Source organism: Paroedura picta, chromosome 11 (genome assembly GCF_049243985.1).
Source record: "Paroedura picta isolate Pp20150507F chromosome 11, Ppicta_v3.0, whole genome shotgun sequence".
NCBI lineage: Eukaryota > Metazoa > Chordata > Lepidosauria > Squamata > Gekkonidae > Paroedura > Paroedura picta.
In genome coordinates, this window is record NC_135379.1 from 65,983,967 (window position 1) to 66,007,809 (window position 23,843).

Below are 23,843 nucleotides of genomic sequence, written 5' to 3' on the forward strand. Positions count from 1 at the left end.
GTAAAGGTATCCCCTGTGCAAGCACCGGGTCATGTCCGACCCTTGGGGTGACGCCCTCTAGCATCTTCTTGGCAGACTCGGTACAGGGTGGCCTTCCCATTGCCCTCCCCAGTCATTACCATTTACCCCCCACCAAGCTGGGTCCTCATTTTACCGACCTCGGAAGGATGGAAGGCTGAATCAACCTTGAGCTGGCTGCTGGGATCGAACTCCCAGCCTCAAGGGGAGACAGCTTCAGACAGCATTTCTGCTGCCTTACCACCCTGCGCCACAAGAGGCTCCGGGGGAGCAAAGTGGGGAATAAATAAAGAAAATTTCAATAATAAAAGAAAGAAATTAAAAGAAAACAATAGCACTATTTAGCTGCAATTCCAGAAGAAAAAATGTTCACATCCTGAATCCGCTGTTCTGAAATCTGTAATTGCCTGTCACACTAACTGGTAAGCAGCAGAAATGCTGTCTTTTCTTTTTTTTTTGAAGTTTTATTATTTATTATATAGAGTGTTTAAAAGGTAAAGGTAAAGGTATCCCCTGTGCAAGCACTGAGTCATGTCTGACCCTTGGGGTGACGCCCTCTAGCGTTTTCATGGCAGACTTAATACAGGGTGGTTTGCCAGTGCCTTCCCCAGTCATTACCGTTTACCCCCCAGCAAGCTGGGTATTCATTTCACCGACCTCGGAAGGATGGAAGGCTGAGTCAACCTTGAGCCGGCTGCTGGGATTGAACTCCCAGCCTCATGGGCAAAGCTTTCAGACGGCTGCCTTACCACTCTGCGCCACAAGAGGCTCTAAACACTCACAAGAGTGTTTACAGAAAGCTAAAAAGGAAAAAAAGGGACCAGCTAGTAAGTAATTATTAATACATGGTCTATACATAATCTATACATGTATACCATACATAGTATAGTCTGATATTATCTCAAGAAATATGTAGTCCATTCCCATCACCTATTAACCCTAACCTAACAGTTACTGCTGTCTTTCCTGAGAAAGTCCAGGTAATGGCTCCATTGTTCGTCATATTCTTCCGGTGGTTTCTTATTAACTATGTTAGTGAGTCCGCTAATTTGTCAAGCCATGTAGAAATAGTTGGGGTCTCAGTCGCCTTCCAGTGCTTCGGCCACACCAACCCAGCAGAAATGCTGTCTGAAGTGATGTCCACGAGGCTGAAAGTTCAAATGCAGCAGCCGGCTCAAGGTTGACTCAGCCTTCCATCCTTCCGAGGTCGGTGAAATGAGTACCCAGCTTGCTGGGGGGTAAACGGTAATGACTGGGGAAGGCACTGGCAAACCACCCCGTATTGAGTCTGCCATGAAAACGCTAGAGGGCGTCACCCTAAGGGTCAGACATGACTCGGTGCTTGCACAAGGGATACCTTTACCTTTACTTTTTAACACTAGTTGAAGATAAGACAAAATGTCTACTAGTGACATAGAAACACAAAGCTGGATCCAAAAGTTTCCTCCAGGTCCAACCGCAGCACAACACAGGAAAGTCACAACTACCTCCTCCCCAGCAACCCCTGCTTCATGTCAGTAAGCTTCCATGGCCGAGAGGGGCTTCAAGCAGGGGTCTCCCGGATCCTTGCCCACACTCAGCACAGGATGGCACTCAATATTCCAAATCAAGTTCTGCAACTACCTTTTTATAGGGCTTCTTTATTCTGGCAAAGTCGTGGAAATAATCCTCTACTGTTACACAGATGGTATCCACCGCATTGGATCCTGCCAGCCACTTCCTTGTCATCAGCTCATTAAGATGCGGCTGGAAAAGACAAAAAAACAAGGGACAGCATCATTCAGAAGTATCTCTGTTTATGTCTCTCCCTATGTTCCTCAGAACTTTACTTGGATAATCACAATTATTCTGGGAAAGTGTGGCTTCTTGTATGCTGAGAAGCCACTGGCTTCAGTGAAAATCTTGGGACTAAAATGCCTGAGCATGCATGAAACAACCCCGTTTTGTGTGTATTTGGACACCCCTCCTTGCTTCACCCCAAGTGGTTGGATGGGCACAAAAGGCTCTGCTCCATGTCCTGCTAGCTGAGGGGAGGCAAACAAGAGTGAGACACAGAGTCTTCCTGTGATGGCAGCCTTGCTGGGGAGTTCCTGTTGCAGCAGGCCCAGTGGACTGGCTCACCTTCAAGCCAAATCCTTACAGGCTTGCCATTTTGGGGGAATATCTGGGATGGATTTTGTTCATATCCAGGTAATGATGGATGTTTGCAACCCATATTTCTTTTTTTTTTGGAGGGGGGGGGCGTTAAATTACCTAGTGGCCCTACTACTTCTTTTTTTTAAACACAGCCTTTCCTCATAATGTGCCATTTTGTCTTCTTGTCTTTTTTGCTTGAGGCGTCAGGGGCCGGCACCTGCTGGCATCTTTTCTGTAGTGTGCTCACTCTCTGTTTGTGGTGTGCCATTATCTGGGTCTATCTGGAATTCAAAAGAAGAGGTAGTGGCTAGGGGTGTGCAATTCGGCCCCACAAAAACTCAAATCAAGGCTGATTCAGCAACTTTGGGGGCTTATCCGAGGAGAACTGCATTCCCCATTTGTTTAAGTGGGATGAAATTAGATAAGTGCGAAGCAATTTGGGCTTGATTCCACTGATTGAGAAAGACCCTGTCAAACAGCTGGTCTTGAGAATCAGCTGTTTGTTGAGTAATTTCTCCCAGCAGATCCCTTTGAAGCTGTGGAGAGCCCCATGACCTGCCTCCCTGGGGCCAGCTACAAGTAAAGATCAGCTCTGTGCCCTGCCTCCCCAACCCTCCTAGAGCTGGCTGCAGGTTGGGATCAGGGTGGGTAGGAGGGTGGGTGGGCACAATGTTGAAATGTCAGCTCTGCACCCTGCCTCTTTGACCCTGGTGGGGCAACCAACAAGGTGGGGTGGGGTGGGAGTTGGACACAGTTGACCTGCCTGCTCTGTGCCTGGGCTCCCCAACCCTGCTGGGGCCAAGCCTGTCTGCTGACCACTGGGCATAGCGTGGGCTGGATGGGATGGGATGGCTGAAGGCATTTAAAATTACCAAAACATTAAAACTTCAACCTAGAAAATACCGAATTTCCCCCCAGGTAACATCTTTAGTGGTGGCTGCAGGCAGACAGCTTGAAAAGGGAACTGGATAAACATATGGAACAGAGGTCCATGAGTGGCTATTAAACACAAGATATACATGGAATGCTCTTAGTGAAGCACTACTACTCTGTATTCCTGGTGCTGGGGGGGGGGGGGTAACAGTGGGAGGATCTCTGGAGTTCTGGCCCCACTGGTGGAACTCCTGATGGCATCTGGGTTTTGGTCACTGTGTGACCCAGAGGATTGGACTGGATGTGTCGTTGGCCTGATCCAACAGGACTCCTTTTATGTTCCTCTGGTCTTCCTCCTTGGCTATGCCCTTAAATATGGGCAAGCCACAAGCAGAGAGCACAGCTGTGTCTGAGTGCACACACAAATCGCTGGCATATGATGATTCCACCCAAGATGATTTCTGAGGGCCATAAAATTCCCACCTCTAAATCCATGAACACTTCATCCAGCAGGCTCGAACAGCCCTCCTTGGCCACTTCATCCAGCACGGCGTAGATGCAGGGGTGGCTGCTTGCCATTCTCTCTTCCATCATAGGAGTCAAATATTTCTTCTTCAGACTGACGATCGATTCCCTGGGAGAAGACAGACAAGAGCCGTCACCATCCATGAATGCCACTCCACACAATCTGACAAACATCCCTTGAGAAGCTAGCTTTCACTGAGGGATGGACACCAATCAGAGGCCTGATTATTGATTTTAAACAGCCTTTTAAAAGCCCTCAAGACAGGCAGACGGGTGCCTGAGTGACCAGTAGAGAAAACCATATGGCCACTTGCAGAAGGGACAGGGCAGACGAGCAAAAGGGGAAAGGGAAATCAATGCCAGGCCTATAAGAGAAATAAATAAGAAGAGCTCCCACCTTTTACTACACAAAGGAATCTCAAAGCAGTTTACAAGCCCCTTTGCCTTCCTCTCCCCACAACTGACACCCTGTGAGGGAGAGAGAGCTCTAAGAGAACTGTGACAGCCTGAGGTCATCCATGTGGCTGCATGTGGAAGAGTGGGGAATCAAACCCGGTTCTTCAGATAAGAGGCTGCTGCATTATTCTTTAAAGAACCCAAGGTCTGAAAAACTTACTTGAAGGTTTGACAGTTATTAATGACGGCGACCATGTAATGAACATAGCATGGGTGATACTGCCGATTTCTTAGGTGTTCTCCTTTATACAAGTGTGCTTCGTCTTTGTACCTGCATAACGGGGGGAAATCCCAGGATGGAAAGTGAGAACCCCATTCAACTTGTTCCCGATTGGCCTGCTGAAACAGAGGGGAAAATATTGCCCATCTGCCTTTAGGATCTGCTACTCTATGGCAGGCTTAGCCCCTGAGAATTCCCAAGAAAAGGAGTTCTGTAGATGTGGTACAATTAACAAGAACATTTTTGGTCTACAAACTAACATAACTGTTTACCCCGCTGGAATGTGTAGTCTCAGAATATGTAACAACAGTTTAAAAACCAGCATCAGGTAGCCTAAATGAGGCAGCAACCAACGGAGAGATTCACTCCTCCTTCGGGATGTGCACTTCACGTTGGCAACGAAGCCCGAGGGGGCGTCTCTCTGCACTGTGCTGCTGGCCTCCTATGTTCCACCTCGGGCTTCGGTGAACCGAAGCACACGTCCTTACAAGACCTTATATACAGATCTTTTCCTTGTAGATCGCTCTAATGAGATCACCTCTAATATGATCAAATTCTGTGCTGAGGCTTTGGCCCTAAGTGTCAGACGCACAGGAAACTCACAACAAAACTTATTCAAAAGAAAATAGTTTTATTGATTAGCACTATACGCATTGGACTGAAAGTCAAATCTGACTCGAAGCCAGATTTGCCTCAGCTTATCAATACATTTCTCCCGCCCAAAACTTGACAGTTCCCAAGGAGGGGGGTTAGTGAGAAAAGACATATGTGAAACAACAACAGGATTCCAAACTCCCATCCTTGAGAGAATTGACAACAACCCTGTGTGCCCATAACAAGATAAGGTTAGAATAACATCACTATTCTATTTTATTGCTACAAACTACAAGGCCGGGGCTAGCAGGCGCCAGGTTCAATTAAGCAGTATAACTGACATGGAGGAACTCAGGCTAATTTATGACAGAGATTCTACAATCCTGACATCCCTCCGCATTAAAACTAACTTCACTCCTCCATCTAGCCGGCATCTACCGGGCGAGGACAATCAGGAAATGCTCGATGGAAAGCCCGGAGAAGGCGGGGTGCCTTCACATTCCCTGCCTCCACCCACTCTTTGTCCCCCGAGGGGAAATCTTTCCAATCGACCAGATATTGAAGGCGACCCTTGTGCAAACGAGAGTCTAAAATTTGGTTGACTTCATAGTGGGTGTCTTTATCGATGAAAATTGGCACAGGCTGGTCTGGAGGAGGGTGCCACTCGTCAGGGACCGGAGCTCTCCGCAGCAGGCTGGAATGAAAAACCGGATGCACATTCCTATAAGTCTTTGGTAAAGCTAGCTCAACAGTCACAGTATTAATCAGTTTTATCACTTTAAATGGCCCCACGTATTTAGGGCCAAGTTTCTTTGATTTCTGCTGGCACCTCAGGTTCTTAGTAGACAAATAGGCCAGGTCTCCCACTTTCCAGTCAGGTGCAGGTACCCTTTTCTTATCCGCTTGAGCTTTATAGGCTTGTTTTGCCTCCTTGAGGCTAGCTACAATTTCTGGCCAACCTGTACTGATGGTGGCTGCCCATTTATTTATGTCAGGAGCCTCAGTGGAGTTGAGCTCCCAGGTGGGGGCTGTTGCTAAATCAGTCCCATACACTACTTTGAAAGGTGATACCCCAGTTGAGGCGTGAACCCCATTGTTGTAGGCAAATTCAGCCATCGGTAATAAAGAGACCCAATTGTCCTGCTGGTGATTGATGAAACAACGTAAGTACTGTTCCAGGATTTGGTTTACCCTTTCGGTCTGGCCATTTGATTCAGGGTGATAGCCCGAAGTGAGGGCTTGCTCCACCCCCAAAAGTCTCAGGAGTTCCCTCCAAAACTTAGAAACGAACTGGGGGCCCCGATCCGTCAGGACACGTGTCGGGATCCCGTGCAGACGTACCACGTGTTCAATGAAAAGAGAAGCCAATTTTGGTGCTGAAGGCACTCCCGTGCAGGGAATGAAGTGAGCCTGTTTGGAAAAAGCATCCACTACCACCCATATAACGGTGTTCCCATGGCTGGGAGGGAGGTCCGTAATAAAGTCCATAGTGACATCTGTCCATGGACGAGAGGGGGTGGGCTGTGGTTGCAATAGCCCCTTTCTCTTGCCTCCAACCGGTTTTGAGGCAATACAAATAGGGCATCCCTGCACATATTTCTCCACATCTTTGCGCAGGGACGGCCACCAATATTGTCTCCTGACTAGGTGCAGAGTTTTCACAAAACCAAAGTGTCCAGCAGTTTTTGCGTCGTGGCAAAGTTTCAAAACTTTTCCCCTGGCCGCAACAGGAACAAAGAGTCTCTCGCCCTTAAAAAAGAGCCCCCCCTTCTCAGTCAGATCAGGGCGGAGGGAGCCAAACTCCGGATCTTGTGACATCTCCTTCTGGACCCAGCCCCCTGGGATGGGCGTATCAGTCTTTACGTGGCTGCGCGTCACGGCGGCCATCCCTAGTTGGGCGGGGGTGAAAACGGTGTCCACCAATGGGTCTCGTTTGCTGTTGTACTGGGGCAGGCGTGATAATGCATCTGCCAAAAAGTTCATTTTACCCGGCAGATGCTTTAGGGAGAAGTTGAAACGGGCGAAAAACTCTGCCCATCTCATTTGCTTGGCGGAAAGCGATCGGGGCTGCTTAAGTGCCTGAAGGTTTTTATGATCCGTCCAGACTACAAATGGGATCGCGGATCCTTCTAGCCAATGCCTCCAGGTGGAAAGGGCCAATTTTACTGCAGCCGCCTCTTTTTCCCAAATTGCCCAATTTCGCTCTGCCCCCGAGAATTTCTTTGACAGATAGGCCAGCGGGTGTAACTTTCCGTCCTCCCCCTCTTGGAGGATCACGGCCCCCATTGCTACGTCCGAGGAGTCTACTTGTACCGTAAATTGCTTAGAAGGGTCAGCATGGGCCAGTACTGGTTCGGACGTAAACAACAACTTTAGTTTGTCGAATGCGTTTTGACAGGGGGGAGTCCACAGAAGGGGCGTCCCCGGGCGGCTCGCCGTTTTTCCCCCTTGTTTGGTTTTCAACAAGTCAGTGAGGGGCAACGCCACTTTGGCAAAATTGGGGATGAAAGTCCTGTAAAAATTAGCGAACCCTAGGAAGCTTTGCAGTTGCCTCCTGGTGCGGGGAGGTTCCCAAGCCAGCAAGTCACGCACCTTGCCAGGGTCCATCTCAATCCCCGCTTGGGAGACACGGAACCCCAGAAACTCCACCGCATCGCGGTGGAACTCACATTTAGACAGTTTAGCAAACAATTGGTGCTTCCGCAAGCGGTTGAGCACTTCGCGTACCAGATCAGCATGACTCTCAACATTCTCAGAATACACAAGAATATCATCAATGTAAACCAACACCCCTTGGTACAATAAATCGTGCATAATTTCATTAATCATATTCATGAACACGCCCGGAGCGCCGGCGAGGCCGAACGGCATTACGGTGTACTCAAATTGCCCCAGGGGGGTGTTAAAAGCCGTTAGATATTCGTGCCCCTTCTTGATCCGAACTCGGTAATAGGCTTCCCTCAAATCCAATTTCGTAAAAATTCGTGCCTTCCCCAAGTGGCCCAACAAGTCTTTTATCAGGGGGAGCGGGTAGGCATTGCAGGTGGAGACCGCATTCAACCCACGGTAGTCAGTACACAAACGTAGCGAACCGTCCTTCTTTTTTACAAAAAGGACCGGGGCCGCCAATGAAGATGTGGCCGGTCTAATAAAACCCCTCGCCAAGTTCTTATCCAAAAATTCCCTAAGCTCCGCCATTTCCCGGGGGCTCATGGAATAAAGTTTGGCTTTGGGGAGTGGTTCCCCTTTCTTTAATTCAATGGCACAGTCAGTTTTACGGTGGGGGGGCAGTTGGTTGCACTCTACCTCCGCGAACACATCAGCAAAGTCTCGATACTCAGGAGGGAGCGCTGCCCCCCCCGATCCCAAAGCGGCCACAACCCCCGTCAGTGGGGAATCCCGCGGTCGAGCGTGCTGCTCGCAGGCGGGAGAGGTAAAGTCCACAGTCCCTTCTTTCCACTTCACTAGGGGGTCATGTTCCTTCAGCCAATCCAACCCTAACACACAAGGGAAGGCAGAATGAGGGGCTACCAAAGGCTGGATTTGCTCCCAATGTTTTTTTATGTCCAAGTCCATTGGGCGCGTTTTCGCCGTGGCCTCCCCTCCAGGAGCACATTTCCCATCCAATTGGGTGATGGGCAAGGGTTCCCCCAGCGGCACCTTTCCCACCCCCAAAGTCTCGGCCAGTGCCGGGCTCACTAGGGATTGGGTGCACCCTGAGTCCACGATACACCGGACTCCCACTGTTTTCCCCGACTTGGGGTTGGAGAGCTTGGCAGGTAGGAGTAGTAAGGGGGAATCACTCACCACGCGTTTGCCCCTGTTGGCGGCCTGCTGGCGGGGCGCCTTTACAGCAGACCGTCCTCGTTTCCCGACTGCTCCTCGGCTTGATCCTCGTCCTCCAGCCCGCTTCCCTCCTCCGAGTCGTCCACTGCTGGCACGGCAGCCACTGGCACCAGGAGAGACTTGGCACTTTTCTTGGGAGTGGTTTTCTTGGCGGGCTGGGCTTTCGGTGGGGCGCTGCTCACGGCCCTCGGGGTCGCTGTTGCTTTTGTGGGGCAATTTGCGAGAAAGTGCCCCGCTTGGCCACAACCCAAGCACAGCCCTTTTTCCATGCGCCGGGTGCGCTCAGACGGCTCCAACTTGGCTCGGGGCTTGGTTTTCGCCGGGGTGGAAGTTTTCGCCACGGTTTTGCCTGCCAGGACTTGTACCATCGAAGCTCGCTCCAATCGATTTTCCATCTCCCCAGCCAATTGGACCCACCCTTCGACTGTAAGCGGGTCTTCCAGGAGGAGGCATTTGTCTGCCAGAGTAGGATTGAGGCCCCCCACAAACGACAGCACGCGTTGGGGCTCCGTCCAGTCCGGCACCGAGGAAGCCAGCTCTTTAAACTCCCTGGCGTACTCGACCACTGACAACTTCCCTTGCCGGTGAGCCCTGAGTTTCTTCTCCGCGGTCTCTCGCTCGAACGGTTCCACGTACATCTGGCGCAGGGCTCTCATGAAATGGTTGTAGTCACGAATGGCTTGGGGGTGATAGCGGTACAAGTCCACGAACCACTTGGCTGCTTTGCCTTCTAGGGCTTGGCCCACGAAACGCACTTTCTCAGCGTCGTCCTGGAAAGTGAACCCCATTTCCATCATGTAGGCCTGGAGGTGCACCAGAAACGTAGGAAAATCGGAGGGGTCTCCGGAAAACTTAGCCTTGAATTTATAGGTGCTCCGCATCTCCACACCCCGGAGGTGGGCTGGTAGGCGCCCCGGGCCCCAATCCGCCGGGGCCGGGGCCGGTACTGGGGGTCTTGCACCGCGGCCGATGCCTCGTCCTCTCCCCGCCGCCACTCTTGCTCGTTCCGCCGCCCGGGCTGCCTCCGCTGCTCGCGCTGCCGCTCGCGCCGCTTCGCGCGCCGCTGCTGCCGCCGCCGCCTCGGCTCCCGCAACGTCCGCCGCCGCCGCCGCTGCTGCCGCCGCCGCTGCGTCCTCGCCTCCGTCCGCGCCGTCTCCTCCGGCTCCATCGCCGCCCGCGCCGCCTTCGTCCTCTCGCTCCTCGCCCTCGCCTTCTTGTTCTCGTTGCGCTCTCGCTCGAGCCTCTGCCTCCGCCTCGATTTCCAGCTGCGCCCTGGCCCTGGCCAACGCCTCAGCATCCGCTGCCGCTTGCGTGTCCGCCATGCCGTGCTCCCGCAGTGCAAGCCCACCACTCACTCGTCGCAGGCTGGTATCGTGCGCACCACCACCAAGCACTTCCTTCAGCAGGCGTTGCGTTCGGCGCTTCTCCTCCGGATCCAACCGACCCGAAAGATCCTGCAGCCAGTTAGTCACCCTGTCCAGCTTGTACTGCAAGTCCTGTGTCTCACCCACAGGCTCCAGCGCGTAGCTAGGCAGTCCCAGGTGCTCCGGCCACCTCTCATCCCCAGTAGGGCGGTCGTATTTAGACAATCGCCTGCGCTGGGTGACGTGTCGTTCCAAAAATTCCTCGGGCCCCGGGGTTGTCCCCGAGATTGCCCGCATCATGCCCGAGCTGTGCGGGCCGGCACTCGCGCCGTCGCCCTGGGAGAGGTCCCAATCCAGGCCCTCTCCCTGCTCAGAAAAAGTATGTCCCTCGCCCTGCATTTTGCAGGTGAAAGGAGTTGTGAGATTTGACTTGATGTCAGACGCACAGGAAACTCACAACAAAACTTATTCAAAAGAAAATAGTTTTATTGATTAGCACTATACGCATTGGACTGAAAGTCAAATCTGACTCGAAGCCAGATTTGCCTCAGCTTATCAATACATTTCTCCCGCCCAAAACTTGACAGTTCCCAAGGAGGGGGGTTAGTGAGAAAAGACATATGTGAAACAACAACAGGATTCCAAACTCCCATCCTTGAGAGAATTGACAACAACCCTGTGTGCCCATAACAAGATAAGGTTAGAATAACATCACTATTCTATTTTATTGCTACAAACTACAAGGCCGGGGCTAGCAGGCGCCAGGTTCAATTAAGCAGTATAACTGACATGGAGGAACTCAGGCTAATTTATGACAGAGATTCTACAATCCTGACACTAAGAAAGCAAATATTCCAAACCTTTGCTGTATAATGAATTACGCCACAATGAAGCTATGGATTTTCATCTTTGTATATTAATTTTATATTTGCATGTAAACTGTGTTGTTAAACTGTTGTTCGATGATCTTTGTCATAATAAATGTTGATGAGTCAAAAATCACAGCGGTTCTGGTAAACAGCAGCAGTTGCAGGTATTAGCAAAGAATATTGTAAATGTAATTAATGAAGGACCCAATGGAATGACTCCCATAAGGACACAGCATCCATCTGGGGCTTGGAAAAGAGACATCTTTGTACCAAGAACAAGAGGTAATTAGGAAGAATTAGAAGAAGACTTGGTTCTTAGATGCCGCTTTTCTCTACCCAAAGGAAGCTCAAAGTAGCTTCCAGTCGCCTTCCCTTTCCTCTCCCCACAACAGACACCCTGTGAGGGAGGGGAGGCTGAGAGAGCCCTGAGATTACTGACGACGAAGAAGAAGAGTTGGTTCTTATATGCTGCTTTTCTCTACCCGAAGGCATCTCAAAGCGGCTTCCAATCTCCTTCCCTTTCCTCTCCCCACAACAGACACCCTGTGAGGCGGGTGAGGCTGAGAGAGCCCTGAGATTACTGAAGAAGAAGGTTGGTTCTTAGATGCCGCTTTTCTCTACCTGAAGGAGTCTCAAAGTGGTTTACAGTTGCCTTCCCTTTCCTCTCCCCACAACAGGCATCCTGTGAGGGAGGTGAGGCTGAGAGAGCCCTGATATTTCTTCTTGGTCAAAACAAAAGAAGAAGAGTTGGTTCTTAGAAAGCGGCAGCTTTTCTCTACCCGAAGGAGTCTCAAAGCGGCTTCCAGTCACCTTCCCTTTCCTCTCCCCACAACAGACACCCTGTGAGGTGGGTGAGGCTGAGAGAGCCCTGATATCACTGCTCGGTCAGAACAGCTTTATCAGTGCCGTGGCAAGCCCAAGGTCACCCAGCTGGTTGCATGTGGGGGAGTGCAGAATCGAACCCGGCATGCCACATTAGAAGTCTGCACTCCTAGCCACTACACCAAACTGGCTCTCCTCAAAAGCTTTTAAGTACTGCTCTCCTTTAACATGCCCAGGATACGGTGGTTTATGATTGGATAGCATCAATAGGGAGGACTGATCTGCTATTGGGCAGCATATTCAGTGATCAATTGCTCTGCAATTAAGATTATTGTTGTAGTTAAACCTTATCTCTAGAATCCTCATCCCATGTCAGTTGCCACCTTCGACCAGCAGGTTTGTTCGGTGTTCTCTTGGGCAGTGGTCGTCAACCTTTTTATCACCGGGGACCGGTCAGCGCTTGACAATTTTACTGAGGCCCGGGGGGGGGGTAGTCTTTTGCTGAGGGATGTCGCCGCTGCCTGAGCCTCTGCTCCACTTGCTTTCCCGCCGGTGCCCCTGATTTCCCACCACCCACTGGGGGCGCTGCCAGCAGCAGCTGTGCAGTGCCATGCTGAGGGGGAGCCCCAGCCATGGCGGATGCCGGAGAGCAGCAAAGATGAGCCGGTGGCAGAGTGGCAGGGCAGCCCCGAGGCAGCAGCTGGGGATGAGGATGAGAAGGAGCTGCGGCCCGGTACCAACTGATCCACGGACCGGGACTGGTCCCCGGACCGGGGGTTGGGGACCACTGCTCTTGGGGATCCCTCCTTCCTTCCTAATTGACAGTTCTACATTTCTGTATGTATTTTGGGATGGCTAACTGAGTTTGTCTGTCTGCAGCAGTAGAAAAAAATCAAGAATCCAGGAGCACCTTAAAGCCTAACAAAATTTTGGACAGGAAATGAACTTCCATGTGAGGGCAGGAAAGCAGGATTATAAGCGGGGGGGGGGGGGATTTTTTTTTCACTTGGGGGGAGCATGGCAACAATGAAACGGCAGCTCACACGCCACCTGCTAGCTAGATGGGTCTCTCTGTTGCAACAAATCAAGGCATATTCGTTGCAACGTGTTTTTTTTTTTTTAAACCTGCCTTAAAGGGAATGGGGCTTTTTGGGAGCATGATAACGGCCGCCCATTGGCTGCTCGTTTGATTGACGGCCAGGGGCGGGACAAAGCTCAGCAAATATCGCTTCCTGGACAGCGATTTTTGCCGAGACCGGAAACCTGTGGGAAACGATAGAAACGCAACTGGATTCCACTACAAAGGCAGGTATGCGTTACGCCAAATTCCACGATTTAAAATGGCGTTTTTTCGTTCCGCAACCAATTTGCCACATAGATCCTGGTGCGGAATGGGCCTAGTTATCAGCCCTTAGTCAGGAACATGCAGTATTAACCAGGGCCGTGTTTTGGCCTGAGTAAAGGCTAGAACCAGCAGTGCCACACCCACTGACTCACTCCTGAGATGAAACGCAGACTAAGGGCTCTTTCATCTGACCAAACCTCCCAGGAACAGAGGCAGGTCTGTCCAAATTCTCTCTGGATGTACTTTGGCCACTCACTAGTCAATGCAAGCCAAGGGGCCAAGCAACTGAGGTGTGCAAGGAAAAAAATAAAACCCTTTGCCAGAGCCTGCTGCTGCTCAGAGCTGTTGGTTTCGTCTTGGAGAACAGGAGGTGCCTAAACTAAAAATTCCACTGCTATTTAGGGTGGGAAACGGAATGATTAACGTCTTCTCTCACTTTTGTAGAAGAGAGATATGGGAGGAGAAAAAAGAATTGCAATGAGTAAAGGTTGTCATTTGGTTTTACCTTATGAGGAATGAACTCATTTGTTGAAGGCACAAATTTAGTACACTGATTTTCAAATCTTCACTTATCTGGGTAGCCACTTGAAGATTCTGTTCAAACATCTGAAAATGGAAACCAGTTGGCTACTAGTGTCACTAATCAAAAAGCAGCAGCCAGAAAGACACCTTTTAAATCAGCCCCTCTGCCCACTGGTACACACACACACACCGCCAGACCAGTGAACTGGCCCAGCCCCAGTTCCTGCAACCTGCAGGGCTTCCCACCCCCTTCTCTGGCCTCCCAGGATTATGGGAATTTTGTTTATACTGTCTGAAGAGGTTAGCTGTGGCCCCACAATTCAATTGATGTGAACAAACACCACAAAGTGCCCCTTGTGTGTGGAGAATCCCAGGAATGAAGGGCCAAATTTTAGGTCCTGGGGATAGATTATGTGGCCCACAGGAAGCAACCCAATCCACCAAATACATAGAGCACCACACACTTGCTGATGTAATTCTTCCTTCAAATTCATTATCCACACTGGCTGTTGAATTCCCTGAAAGCAGCTCTTATACCTGGAATACAATAGCAGGGAGTGTAGTTTGATAGTACCCATCTTGATCTGATTCTGGTTCAGTTTCTTTCAGCCAGTCCTTTTTATCCGTCTCCAGTGCTTTTCGTAGCCACCCGATGATGTTGGTCTACAAGAAACCAAACTGAAGTGAAGATGGACAGAACTGCTTTCCAGCTGAGTCAGTACAAAAACTAGGCTGCACCACCTTCCCGCCATCCTCTTTTGACACCAAACATGTCTAATGGCTTAGCCCTTATTCAGAAGGTGCAGTGTGCTCCCCCACAACCCCTTTGGGACCACTCATTCCCCACAAGGCACTAAACCGGCTATTATTCCTTACTGTAAGAGTTGACATGTATGTGTTCAGGAGGTCAGCCACAACATCTTGAGAAAGCAGAGACTGCAGGGAATTTACATCCACTTCTGGTGCCAGTTCAGGGTTGCCCATCATCTCTTCACTGAATTGAAGAGGAAATAGGCAGATGACGCAAAGGGACACACAGGTTGCTGCTGCTACTGCTGCTACTGTGAAAGGTTAGACCAGGAACTTCAGCTTTTTGCTGGCCTGCCTTAAAAGTATTACCATGGGGAGGAAAGCAGAAGTAAAGCAAAACAGAAGATCCTAAATATGAAACTAATGTATTTAAAATCAACACAATTTCATTTTCATAAGCATCAAGCCCAAGGAATGGTATTTAGAGCCTCGATGTGTCCTGGCTGGACTGCTGGAGGATAAAAGCAGATTTAATTCCTACTGATCAAGTGGACAGAAAATTGCCGGCAGATTTCCCCAGACTAACAGAACTGGATAGCTCCCTTGAAAAATAACAAATCATAATATTCCTGAAGGAAGTTGGGAATGTCCATAAGAGAGCAAGGCCCTCTAGATCTTCCATCACTACCAACATTGAATCATCCAAAGTGGTGGGAATATCCCTAATCTACTTTCAATCTTCGCCATCCTGGTTTCAAAATTATTAAAGAATCAAAGAGTGCTACAAGCTTACTTTAAAGGGTGGCAACAGGAAGAGGAGACTTGGATCCTCACAAGAATTATACTACCATACACAGGAAGGGCACATGATGTTCACCTTTAACATCCGTTAAATTCTTATCTTGCCAACAGCTTCATTTCCTAGAAAGTAGAGGGGAACCAGGGGCTCTGCTATTTTATACTTGATTCTCATCAGTAGGGAAGAACTGGTAGATGAGGTGGAAGTAGTGGGCACACTTGATAGCAGTGACCTATCATGGGAAAGAGAAAACCTTTACGTAGTCGTACGTATAGACTGGACTTCAGGAAAGCTGATTTTCACAGACTTAAAGATATATTGCGTAGAGTCCCGTAGTCAGAAAGACTTAAAGAGATGGGAGTCCAAGAGGGCTGGGAGTTTCTTAAAAGTGAAATACTGAAGGCTCAATCACAAACAATTCCCTTGAGAAGGAAAGATGGAAGGAGCCCAAGGAAGCCAAGTTGGCTCCATAAGCAGTTGTCTAATAATTTGAGGAATAAAAAAGAGTAATTTAGGAAATGGAAGGAAGATCATTGCGAGGACAAGAAAGTGAAGTTATAACAGATGAAGAGAGGGCTGAACTGCTTAACTCCTATTCCTCCTCAGTCTTCTCTTGTGAGGGAAATAGTGATCAATGTGACAAAAACGTAACACAACATGGGGGACGGGAATGGTGGCCTAGGATCACTGTTGGAGCAGTCCACAAACACTTAGTTTCTTTAAATGAAACAAAGACTTCTGGGCCAGATGAACTGCATCCAAAGGTATTCAAAGAACTCAGTCCATTATTTTTGACACTTCTTGGAGAACAGGTGAGGTGCCAGACGATTGGAGGCGGGTAAATGTTGTCCCCATCTTCAAGAAAGGGAAAAAGGAGGATCTGGGTAATTATCAACCCATCAGTTTGACATCTGTAGCTGGCAAAATTTTGAGTGTCTGATTGACATTCAGTCCTTGAGCAGCTGGAAGTGAGAGCTGTGATTTCTAAGACTCAGCATGGGTTTCGCAAGAACAAGTCATGTCAGACTTTTTTTTAGAAAGTGACTCCCTTGCTGGATCAGGGGAATCCCTTGGACATAGTTTATCTGGATTTCAGTAAAGCTTTTGATAAGGTTCCACATGATATTCTTGTTCACAAGTTGGTAAAATGCGGTATGGATCCTAATTCTGTCAGGTGGATCAATAACTGGTTGACAAATCGTACCCAGAGGGTACTTGTTAATGGTTCAGCATCTTCTTGGAAAAGAGTGACAAGTGGAGGAACCCAAGGATCTGTCCTGGGGCCTGTGTTGTTCAACATATTTATAAATGATTTGGATGAGAGATTAGAGGGAATACTTATTAAATTTGCAGATGATACTAAACTGGGAGGGGTAGCAAACACAACTGAAGACAGCAACAGAATGCAGGATGATCTTGATAGGCTCGCGAAGTGGGCTAAACTGAATAAAATGAAGTTCAATAAGGACAAATGTAAAGTTCTGCATTTAAGTAGGTAAAACCAAATACACGAATATAAGATGGGTGAGACTTGTCTTGGCAGTAGCATGTGCGAAAAGGATCTAGGAGTCTTAATAGACCATACATTGAACATGAGTCAGCTGTGTGACTCAGTGGCTAAAAAGGCAAATGGGATTTTGGCCTGTATCAAACGGAGTATCGTGTCCAGATCATGGGAGGCGATGGTACCGCTTTACTCTGCTCTGGTTCGGCCACACTTGGAGTACTGTGTTCAGTTTTGGGTGCCCCAGTTGAAGAGGGATGTTGACAAACTGGAACATGTCAGGAGGAGGGCAACAAATATGGTGAGGGGTTTGGAGACCAAGACATATGAAGAAAGGTTGGGGAAGCTTGGTCTGTTTAGCCTAGAGAGGAGACGACTGAGAGGGGATCTAATAACCATATTCAAGTATTTAAAAGGGTGCCAAATGGAGGATGGAGCAGAATTGTTCTCTCTTGCCCCGTAGGGACAGACCAGAATAAATGGGATAAAATTAATTTAAAAGAAATTCCATCTAAACATCCGGAAGAAGTTCCTGACAATCAGAGCAGTTTCTCAGTGGAACAGGCTTCCTCGGGAGGTGGTGGGTTCTCCATCTTTGGAAATTTTTAAACAGAGGCTAGATAGCCATCAGACAGAGAGGCTGATTCTGTGAAGGCAAAGGGGTGTCAGGTTACAGTAGATGAGCAATTGGGATGTGAGTGTCCTGCATAGTGCAGGGGTTGGACTAGATGACCCATGAGGTCACTTCCAACTCTATTATTCTATGATTCTATGAACATAAACCAGGGATTACCAAACAGATCCATGGACCCCTGGGCATCTGCAGAAGTTTTGAAAGGGGTCTGTGGGAGCTCTTAAGTGGGATGGGATGAGAGGGGGGGGTCTGGGCTGTTTTCTCGGGTCCTACTCTTCTTTCCATCATACATGACACAGAGCCACCACAGCAGAAGTAAAGGTGGGAGAAGGGAGCAAAAGGAGAGTGTAGGCAGTGATGTCACTTCCATGAGTGTGGCAGGAGGCGTGGCCAGCTGACATCAATTCCTGGGCTCCTCAAAGTCTGAAAAAATTATTTCAGGAGTTTCTCCATAGTCAAAGGTTGAAAGAGGCTGACCTAAACCTTGAAGCCTTCTTCACAATAAGCTGCTCTGTTCACATCCTAACCTGCTCCTGCTCATCCACCACCTCCAGCTGACCCTTTCTCCTAGCCCATCTTTATCAAATGTCCCAAATACCTTGAAAAAAGGGTCCATTTTGTAAAGTATGTGAAAATATATATACCTTATTACAAGTGCACTTTCAGGGGTTAGAGCCATAAGGATGATGATTTCTCATTCCTGAAGTTTGCAAACTTAGAAAAAAATATTTATTGTAGGGCCAATTATCAGATTTCTTTGTAAGGAAGTTTATATTGAACCACAAAATTGAGTCTTTGTATCTAAATCCTATGGTCATTATAGATCACTGTTGATCCAGAAACACACAAACACGATCCCACTCATTTCCTGTACACCTGCCCTTTCCAACTAAGCACTCTTTAGAAAAGGACTCACTCAATTGCTGCTGCCCTGCTCACACAGCACCCTTACCTTTTGTAAGTATTTAAAACCCATGTTAACAGGCTAACAATTTCATTTGCTTCCAGATCTTCAAACGCCAAGTCTTGCATGCGAGTAGATAATGCTTGATGATACATGCTTAGTAGATTTTTGAAAATTTCATAATGTGGTGGGAAACACTGATCCATAAGATTTTTTGCCACCAGCAAATCATCAAGGACGTATTTGCGGATGATCTCCAGATGACGAACAAGCCACATTTTGTCGGATTCGCGGGTGTCTGCCTGGGTGCCCTCGATCCTAGTAGTGACAGTTCGGTCCAACACGGTAAACATTTTTTCCTTCCATTTTTTAGGCCTGCCTGGTGGAATGAATCCCGTTTGCTTTTTCCGATCTAGCATTCGCCTGTCTATTTTCTCTTCTCTGTCAATGATTCTGACCACTGAGACCAGCAAGGTTGGATCTCGGCGGACAGTGACGAGAGCCCTCTGAATGACCATCCACAGTTGCTTGGCCAGCTCTTCTGAGAGCCTCTGCATATCCCCAAAATAGCTGTCAATGAGATTCATGTCACGGATGTTCTTGCTGTCCAGGCGGTACTGCTCGTACATGAGGTCATCTCGAGACCTCTCCAAGTCCATCAGCTTCCGGTGGGCTTGCAGCAGTTGTCCCTGGTCAATCAGATCCTGGGTCTCCTGAACTATCTCTGGCACTGGGAAGCAAAAGACAAGGGGATTTAACACTGTCGCACCTGTTCCAGTTTCTGAACCTCAGCTGCCTCAGACTAAATGGGAAGGAGGCTGCAATGCTGGTTTATTTATGTTTCTTATAGCCCATCTTTTTCACTGGGACAAGGCGAATTGCACGAGGGAGTTAGTCCAATCAGCAGGATGAACAGCGCAACAGGACTAGGATGCTAGAACTCTGGAACCAACCAGAAATGTAGAAAATAGAACTGAAGTGAGGCATAAATGTTAACGTGAAAAATTAAATGATGCATAAATTATATAGCGGGCTCCTACTTATAGCAGGCTATCCACCAAGGGTTTCATGAAACCTGGATTTTCCAAATGGGTAAGAGCTGATTTTTTAATATATTTTTTAAAATTGTTTATTCGGGTGATATGACCATATATGGTCATATTGTCGTTCCCCCTCCCAATATGTCCAAGGATGGGCCTGGAGAGGGTGGAAAGGGGAGGGGCCCAAAGTGGGCGTGTATACAACTATGTTTCCCAACTGCATTCTGCACAATCGCACCACTTCAGGAAGTCCTCAAAGTCTGAAGAATTTTTCAGATGTTTATCAGTGGTAAAAAAGTTGAGAAAGGCCCCAGTCCCTAATTATTTATCAAAGTGACATTAGAAACTATTTCATACAGTAAAACCCTTCTCTGACAATGTCTTCCCAACACTAATGGTTCCTCCACTAACTGTCATAGATTTGGATCTGGTTAATTCCAGACTTGTACCTGAGAAGATATTTTTTAGGTTTTCAACAGCCGCTGCCAGTTGGCTGTGCTGCACCACAGCATCCTTAACATCCTTGAGGTTTTCTATGGTATTGATACTCTGCCGCCAGTCTTTATTGACGTCTGCCAAAGAGCGCTGAATATCCTTGACATCGTTCAGCGCATTGTGTAGTTGGCTCAAACCAGTTCGGACTCCATCTAGCTGTGACTGGATCGCTGCCTGGAAATACGAGCGGAAGAATTAATCTGTTCTACATGAGCAACAAGCAGTCAAGAACCATTGATTGGACCAAAGATTTTGCCAAAGCTCATTTTAAATGCCTCACAAAAGAAGGTGCCATTAGGAGAAAATCAACACTCAAAATATAAACTTATTCAATCAAAACAGATAATGAATAAAAAATGAAGTAGTGTAATCATATCATATGAAATCAATACGTGCAAAATAAGAAAGTGGAATCTTTATATAACAAACACATCAACTTTGATAAACTCATGGTATGCAGTAGAAGATGCTGAAGAAAATTTATCCTATACATTATTATTAATTATTATTATTATTATTATTATTAAACTTTTATACTGCCATTCGCTTAGGCTCACGGCAGTTTACAAGATAAAAATCAAAATAAAACCCATAGTTAAAACCATTAAAACCAATCCACACTATCAACGTTAGCCAACAGGAGAGCACTAACTAACCTTGCTAACCCCCCCAAACCACCCCACACTAGCTGAGGGACATCAGGTTGCTAATATGGGAGTCAGGCAATCGGATCACTCAGATGGACCCAGGGAGCCCTGATCTAATGTGGGGAACGCCCGCCCTGGCCTCAACCATATGCCTGCCGAAAGAGCTCTGTCTTGCAGGCCCTGCGGAAAGCTGTTAACTCCGACAGGGCCCTTAGGTCTTCCTTAAAGGTTAAAACCAAAACCTTGAACTTGATCCGGAAACAAATTGGAAACCAGTGCAGAAGTTGAAGTACTGGCTGAATGTGGGCCCTCCAAGGTGTTTAGTTGTTAAGCCCCCAAGGGGCTTAGAAGAGAGGATTATTACTCTGACAGAAATTAAGAAAGGGGAGGAGTTCACAGACAGGAGCTGTGCAACTCTGAATAAAGAGGATACAATCAGTCCCAGATAATGGAAGTGAATCAGTGGCTGCGTAGTTGGTGCCGGCAGGAGGGAATTGGTTTCTGGGACCATGGGATAGGCTTTCTTGAAGAAGGCCTACTAGCACCTGATGGGCTGCACTTCTCGAAGTTGGGGAAGAATGTATTTGGCAGGAACCTAGGGAGATTCATCAGGAGAACTTTAAACTGAAGCCACAAGGGGAAGTAGACGTTCAACATACGGAGTGTAAGGAAGGAGACCAATCGGGGGTACCCCAACCAGGAAGGCCAGCTCATAGAGAACCAAAAGTACAAGGATTCAGATGTCTTTATACTAACGCCCGAAGCATGGGCAATAAGAAGGAAGAGCTGGAATTGGCCAGGGAAGCCCATTGTAACAAGAAAAGATTTTTCAGTTATGTGAAGAGCAAACATAAAGTTAAGGAGGCAATAGGCCCACTGTTGGGTGCAGATGGACAAACTCTAACACAGAATGCAGATAAAGCAGAAAGGCTCAGCACCTATTTTACATCTGTTTTTTCCCACAGGTCAAAAGGTTTAGGCACATCTAGAGATGGCAGTAGCCAAGGGATAGCGTCTGGGTGGCAGGTTGATATGGACAGAGAAGTTGTCGAGAGGCATTTAGCTGCACTGGATGAGTTCAAATCCCCTGGGCTGAATGAAATGCACCTGAGAATGCTCAAAAAACTTTCCGGAGAACTTGCAGAACCCTTGTCCATCATCTTCGGGACCTCTTTAAGGACTGGAGATGTCCCGGAGGACTGGAAGAGAGCAAACGTTATTCTGACCTTCAAAAAAGGGAGGAAGGATGACCCAGGAAACTACAGACCAGTGAGTCTGACCTCTGTTGTGGGGAAGATAATGGAGCAGATATTAAAGGGAGTGATCTGCAAACATCTGGAGGACAATTGGTGATCCAAGGCAGTCAGCACGGATTTGTCTCCAACAGGTCCTGCCAGACCAACCTGTTTTCCTTTTTTGACCAAGTAACAGCTTTGCTGGATCGTGGAAATTCGGTTGATGTCGTTTATTTGGATTTTAGTAAAGCTTTTGATAAGGTTCCCCATGATGTTCTGATGGATAAGTTGAAGGACTGCAATCTGGATTTTCAGATAGTTAGATGGATAGGGAATTGGTTAGAGAACCGCACTCAAAGAGTTGTTGTCAATGGTGTTTCATCAGACTGGAGAGAGGTGAGTAGCGGGGTACCTCAGGGCTTGGTGCTCGGTCCGGTACTTTTTAACATATTTATTAATGATCTAGATGAGGGGGTGGAGGGACTACTCATCAAGTTTGCAGATGACACCAAATTGGGAGGACTGGCAAATACTCCGGAAGATAGAGACAGAGTTCTGTGTGGAGTTCTGGAGGCCTCACTTCATGAAGGACATGTATAAAATTGAAAGGGTACAGAGGAGAGCGACGAGGATGAAGGTAAGTTGAGGGACTTGGGAATGTTCAGCCTCGAGAAAAGGAGGTTGAGAGGGGACATGATAGCCCTCTTTAAGTATTTGAAAGGTTGTCTCTTGGAGGAGGTCAGGATGCTGTTTCTGTTGGCTGCAGAGGAAAGGATGTGCAGTAATGGGCTTAAACTACAAGTACAACGATATAGGCTGGATATCAGGAAACAATTTTTCACAGAGTAGTTCAGCAGTGGAATAGGCTGCCTAAGGTGGTGGTGAGCTCCCCTTCACTGGCAGTCTTCAAGCAAAGGTTGGATACACACTTTTCATGGATGCTTTAGGATGCTTAGGGCTGATCCTGCGTTGAGCAGGGGGTTGGACTAGATGGCCTGTATGGCCCCTTCCAACTCTATGATTCTGTGATTCTGTGTTCTAGTGAGGACCCTCGCAGCTGCATTCTGTACCAATAGTAACCTCCGGGTCCAAGACAAGGGCAGGTCCGCGTAGAGCGAGTTACAGTAGTCTAGTCTGGAGGTGACTGTTGCATGGATCACTGTGGCTAAGCGATCTGAGGACAGGTAGGGCGCTAGTAGTCTGGCTTGGAAAAGATGGGAAGATGGAAAAACACCATCCGGGGTACTTTCATGATCTGAGCCTCCATGGAAAGGGAAGCATCAAAGGTCATGCCCAAATTCCTGGCTATTGGTGCAGGTGTTAATTGCACTGCGTCCAGGCATGGGAAGTGCGCTTCCTGATCCGGCCATCTTCTACCCAGCCACAGGACCTCCATCTTGGAAGGACTGAGTTTCAGGCGACTGCCTGAGCCATCCAGCCACTGCTTCCAAACAGCTGGCTAATGTTAGGAACTGAATTACTCTAAATAACTGTGCCAGGCGTGAGCTCACGGATGCAATTTCCATGGTGTAGAAGTCACGTTTCGCCGCTTTCACCGCATTCTCATATGCCTTCATAAGCGTGCAATGAGAGGTTCTTGTAGCTTCGTCGCGAGTCTTCCTCCACACTCACTCAAGCCGTCTCACTTCCCTCTTCCTCTCCCGAAGCTCGTGGGTATACCACGGAGCCTGTTTGCGGCGAAGATGGAGAGGGAGCCTAGGAGCAATGTTGTCGATAGCGGCCGTAAGGCGGGACTGCCAGTCCTCCACCAAGGTCATTAGCGAGACGCCAGAGGGCATCGGGTCCTGCAGAGCATTCAGGAATCTCTGGGAATCCATAAGTCTCCGCCGGCGGACTAAAATATGTCCATCACCCAAACGGGGAGGGGGTGGTATCCTCAGTCGAGCCTTCAGGGCATTAGAAAGCTCTATACCCTAACCCTTTGCAATATCAGATACATTCAAACAATGATAAAATATTGTTTGTTAGAAATCTAGGATTTAAAAGAATGGTATGATTAATTCTAGATTTGTGTTTACTGAACAAGGATCTACCTAGTTGTCTGACAAGCCATGCTGGAATCTAGGGCTACTTCCACATGGAATTTTTCCCTGCATGGAAAGCAGGAAGCCACACACACATTAAAGAAGAATGGGGGCATGCTTTGTCTAGCTCAAAGGGGGCTCTCTAGACTGGCTCTTGGGACATGTCCATGTGGGCACTCCTTCCATCGCCACTAAAAGGG

General features: G+C 48.2%; 2 protein-coding genes across 2 annotated transcripts in view; both read right to left on the reverse strand.

Moving 5' to 3' along the window:
• EXOC3 (exocyst complex component 3) overlaps positions 1-23,843 on the reverse strand; it is a 33,853-nt gene that overhangs the window by 4,567 nt on the left and 5,443 nt on the right. Inside the window, exons 3-10 of the mRNA XM_077304627.1 lie at positions 19,671-19,890; positions 18,230-18,911; positions 14,467-14,584; positions 14,128-14,253; positions 13,574-13,674; positions 4,169-4,279; positions 3,511-3,661; positions 1,642-1,764 (exon numbers count right to left, since the gene is read on the reverse strand). Of these exons, the coding sequence (XP_077160742.1) occupies positions 1,642-1,764; positions 3,511-3,661; positions 4,169-4,279; positions 13,574-13,674; positions 14,128-14,253; positions 14,467-14,584; positions 18,230-18,911; positions 19,671-19,890 (1,632 nt within the window). The remainder of the gene's footprint in view (positions 1-1,641; positions 1,765-3,510; positions 3,662-4,168; positions 4,280-13,573; positions 13,675-14,127; positions 14,254-14,466; positions 14,585-18,229; positions 18,912-19,670; positions 19,891-23,843) is intronic.
• LOC143821056 (uncharacterized) lies at positions 5,420-13,567 on the reverse strand. The gene is made up of 2 exons (XM_077304633.1): positions 8,630-13,567; positions 5,420-5,516 (listed from the first exon to the last, which is right to left on the reverse strand). Exon 1 carries the CDS (start codon positions 10,429-10,431, stop codon positions 8,671-8,673), a length of 1,761 nt encoding a protein of 586 aa, XP_077160748.1. The 5' UTR covers positions 10,432-13,567; the 3' UTR covers positions 5,420-5,516; positions 8,630-8,670.

Excerpts from the sequence above, each read along its gene's own strand:
- LOC143821056 (XM_077304633.1), bottom strand. The coding sequence starts at position 10,431 with ATGCAGGGCGAGGGACATACTTTTTCTGAGCAGGGAGAGGGCCTGGAT.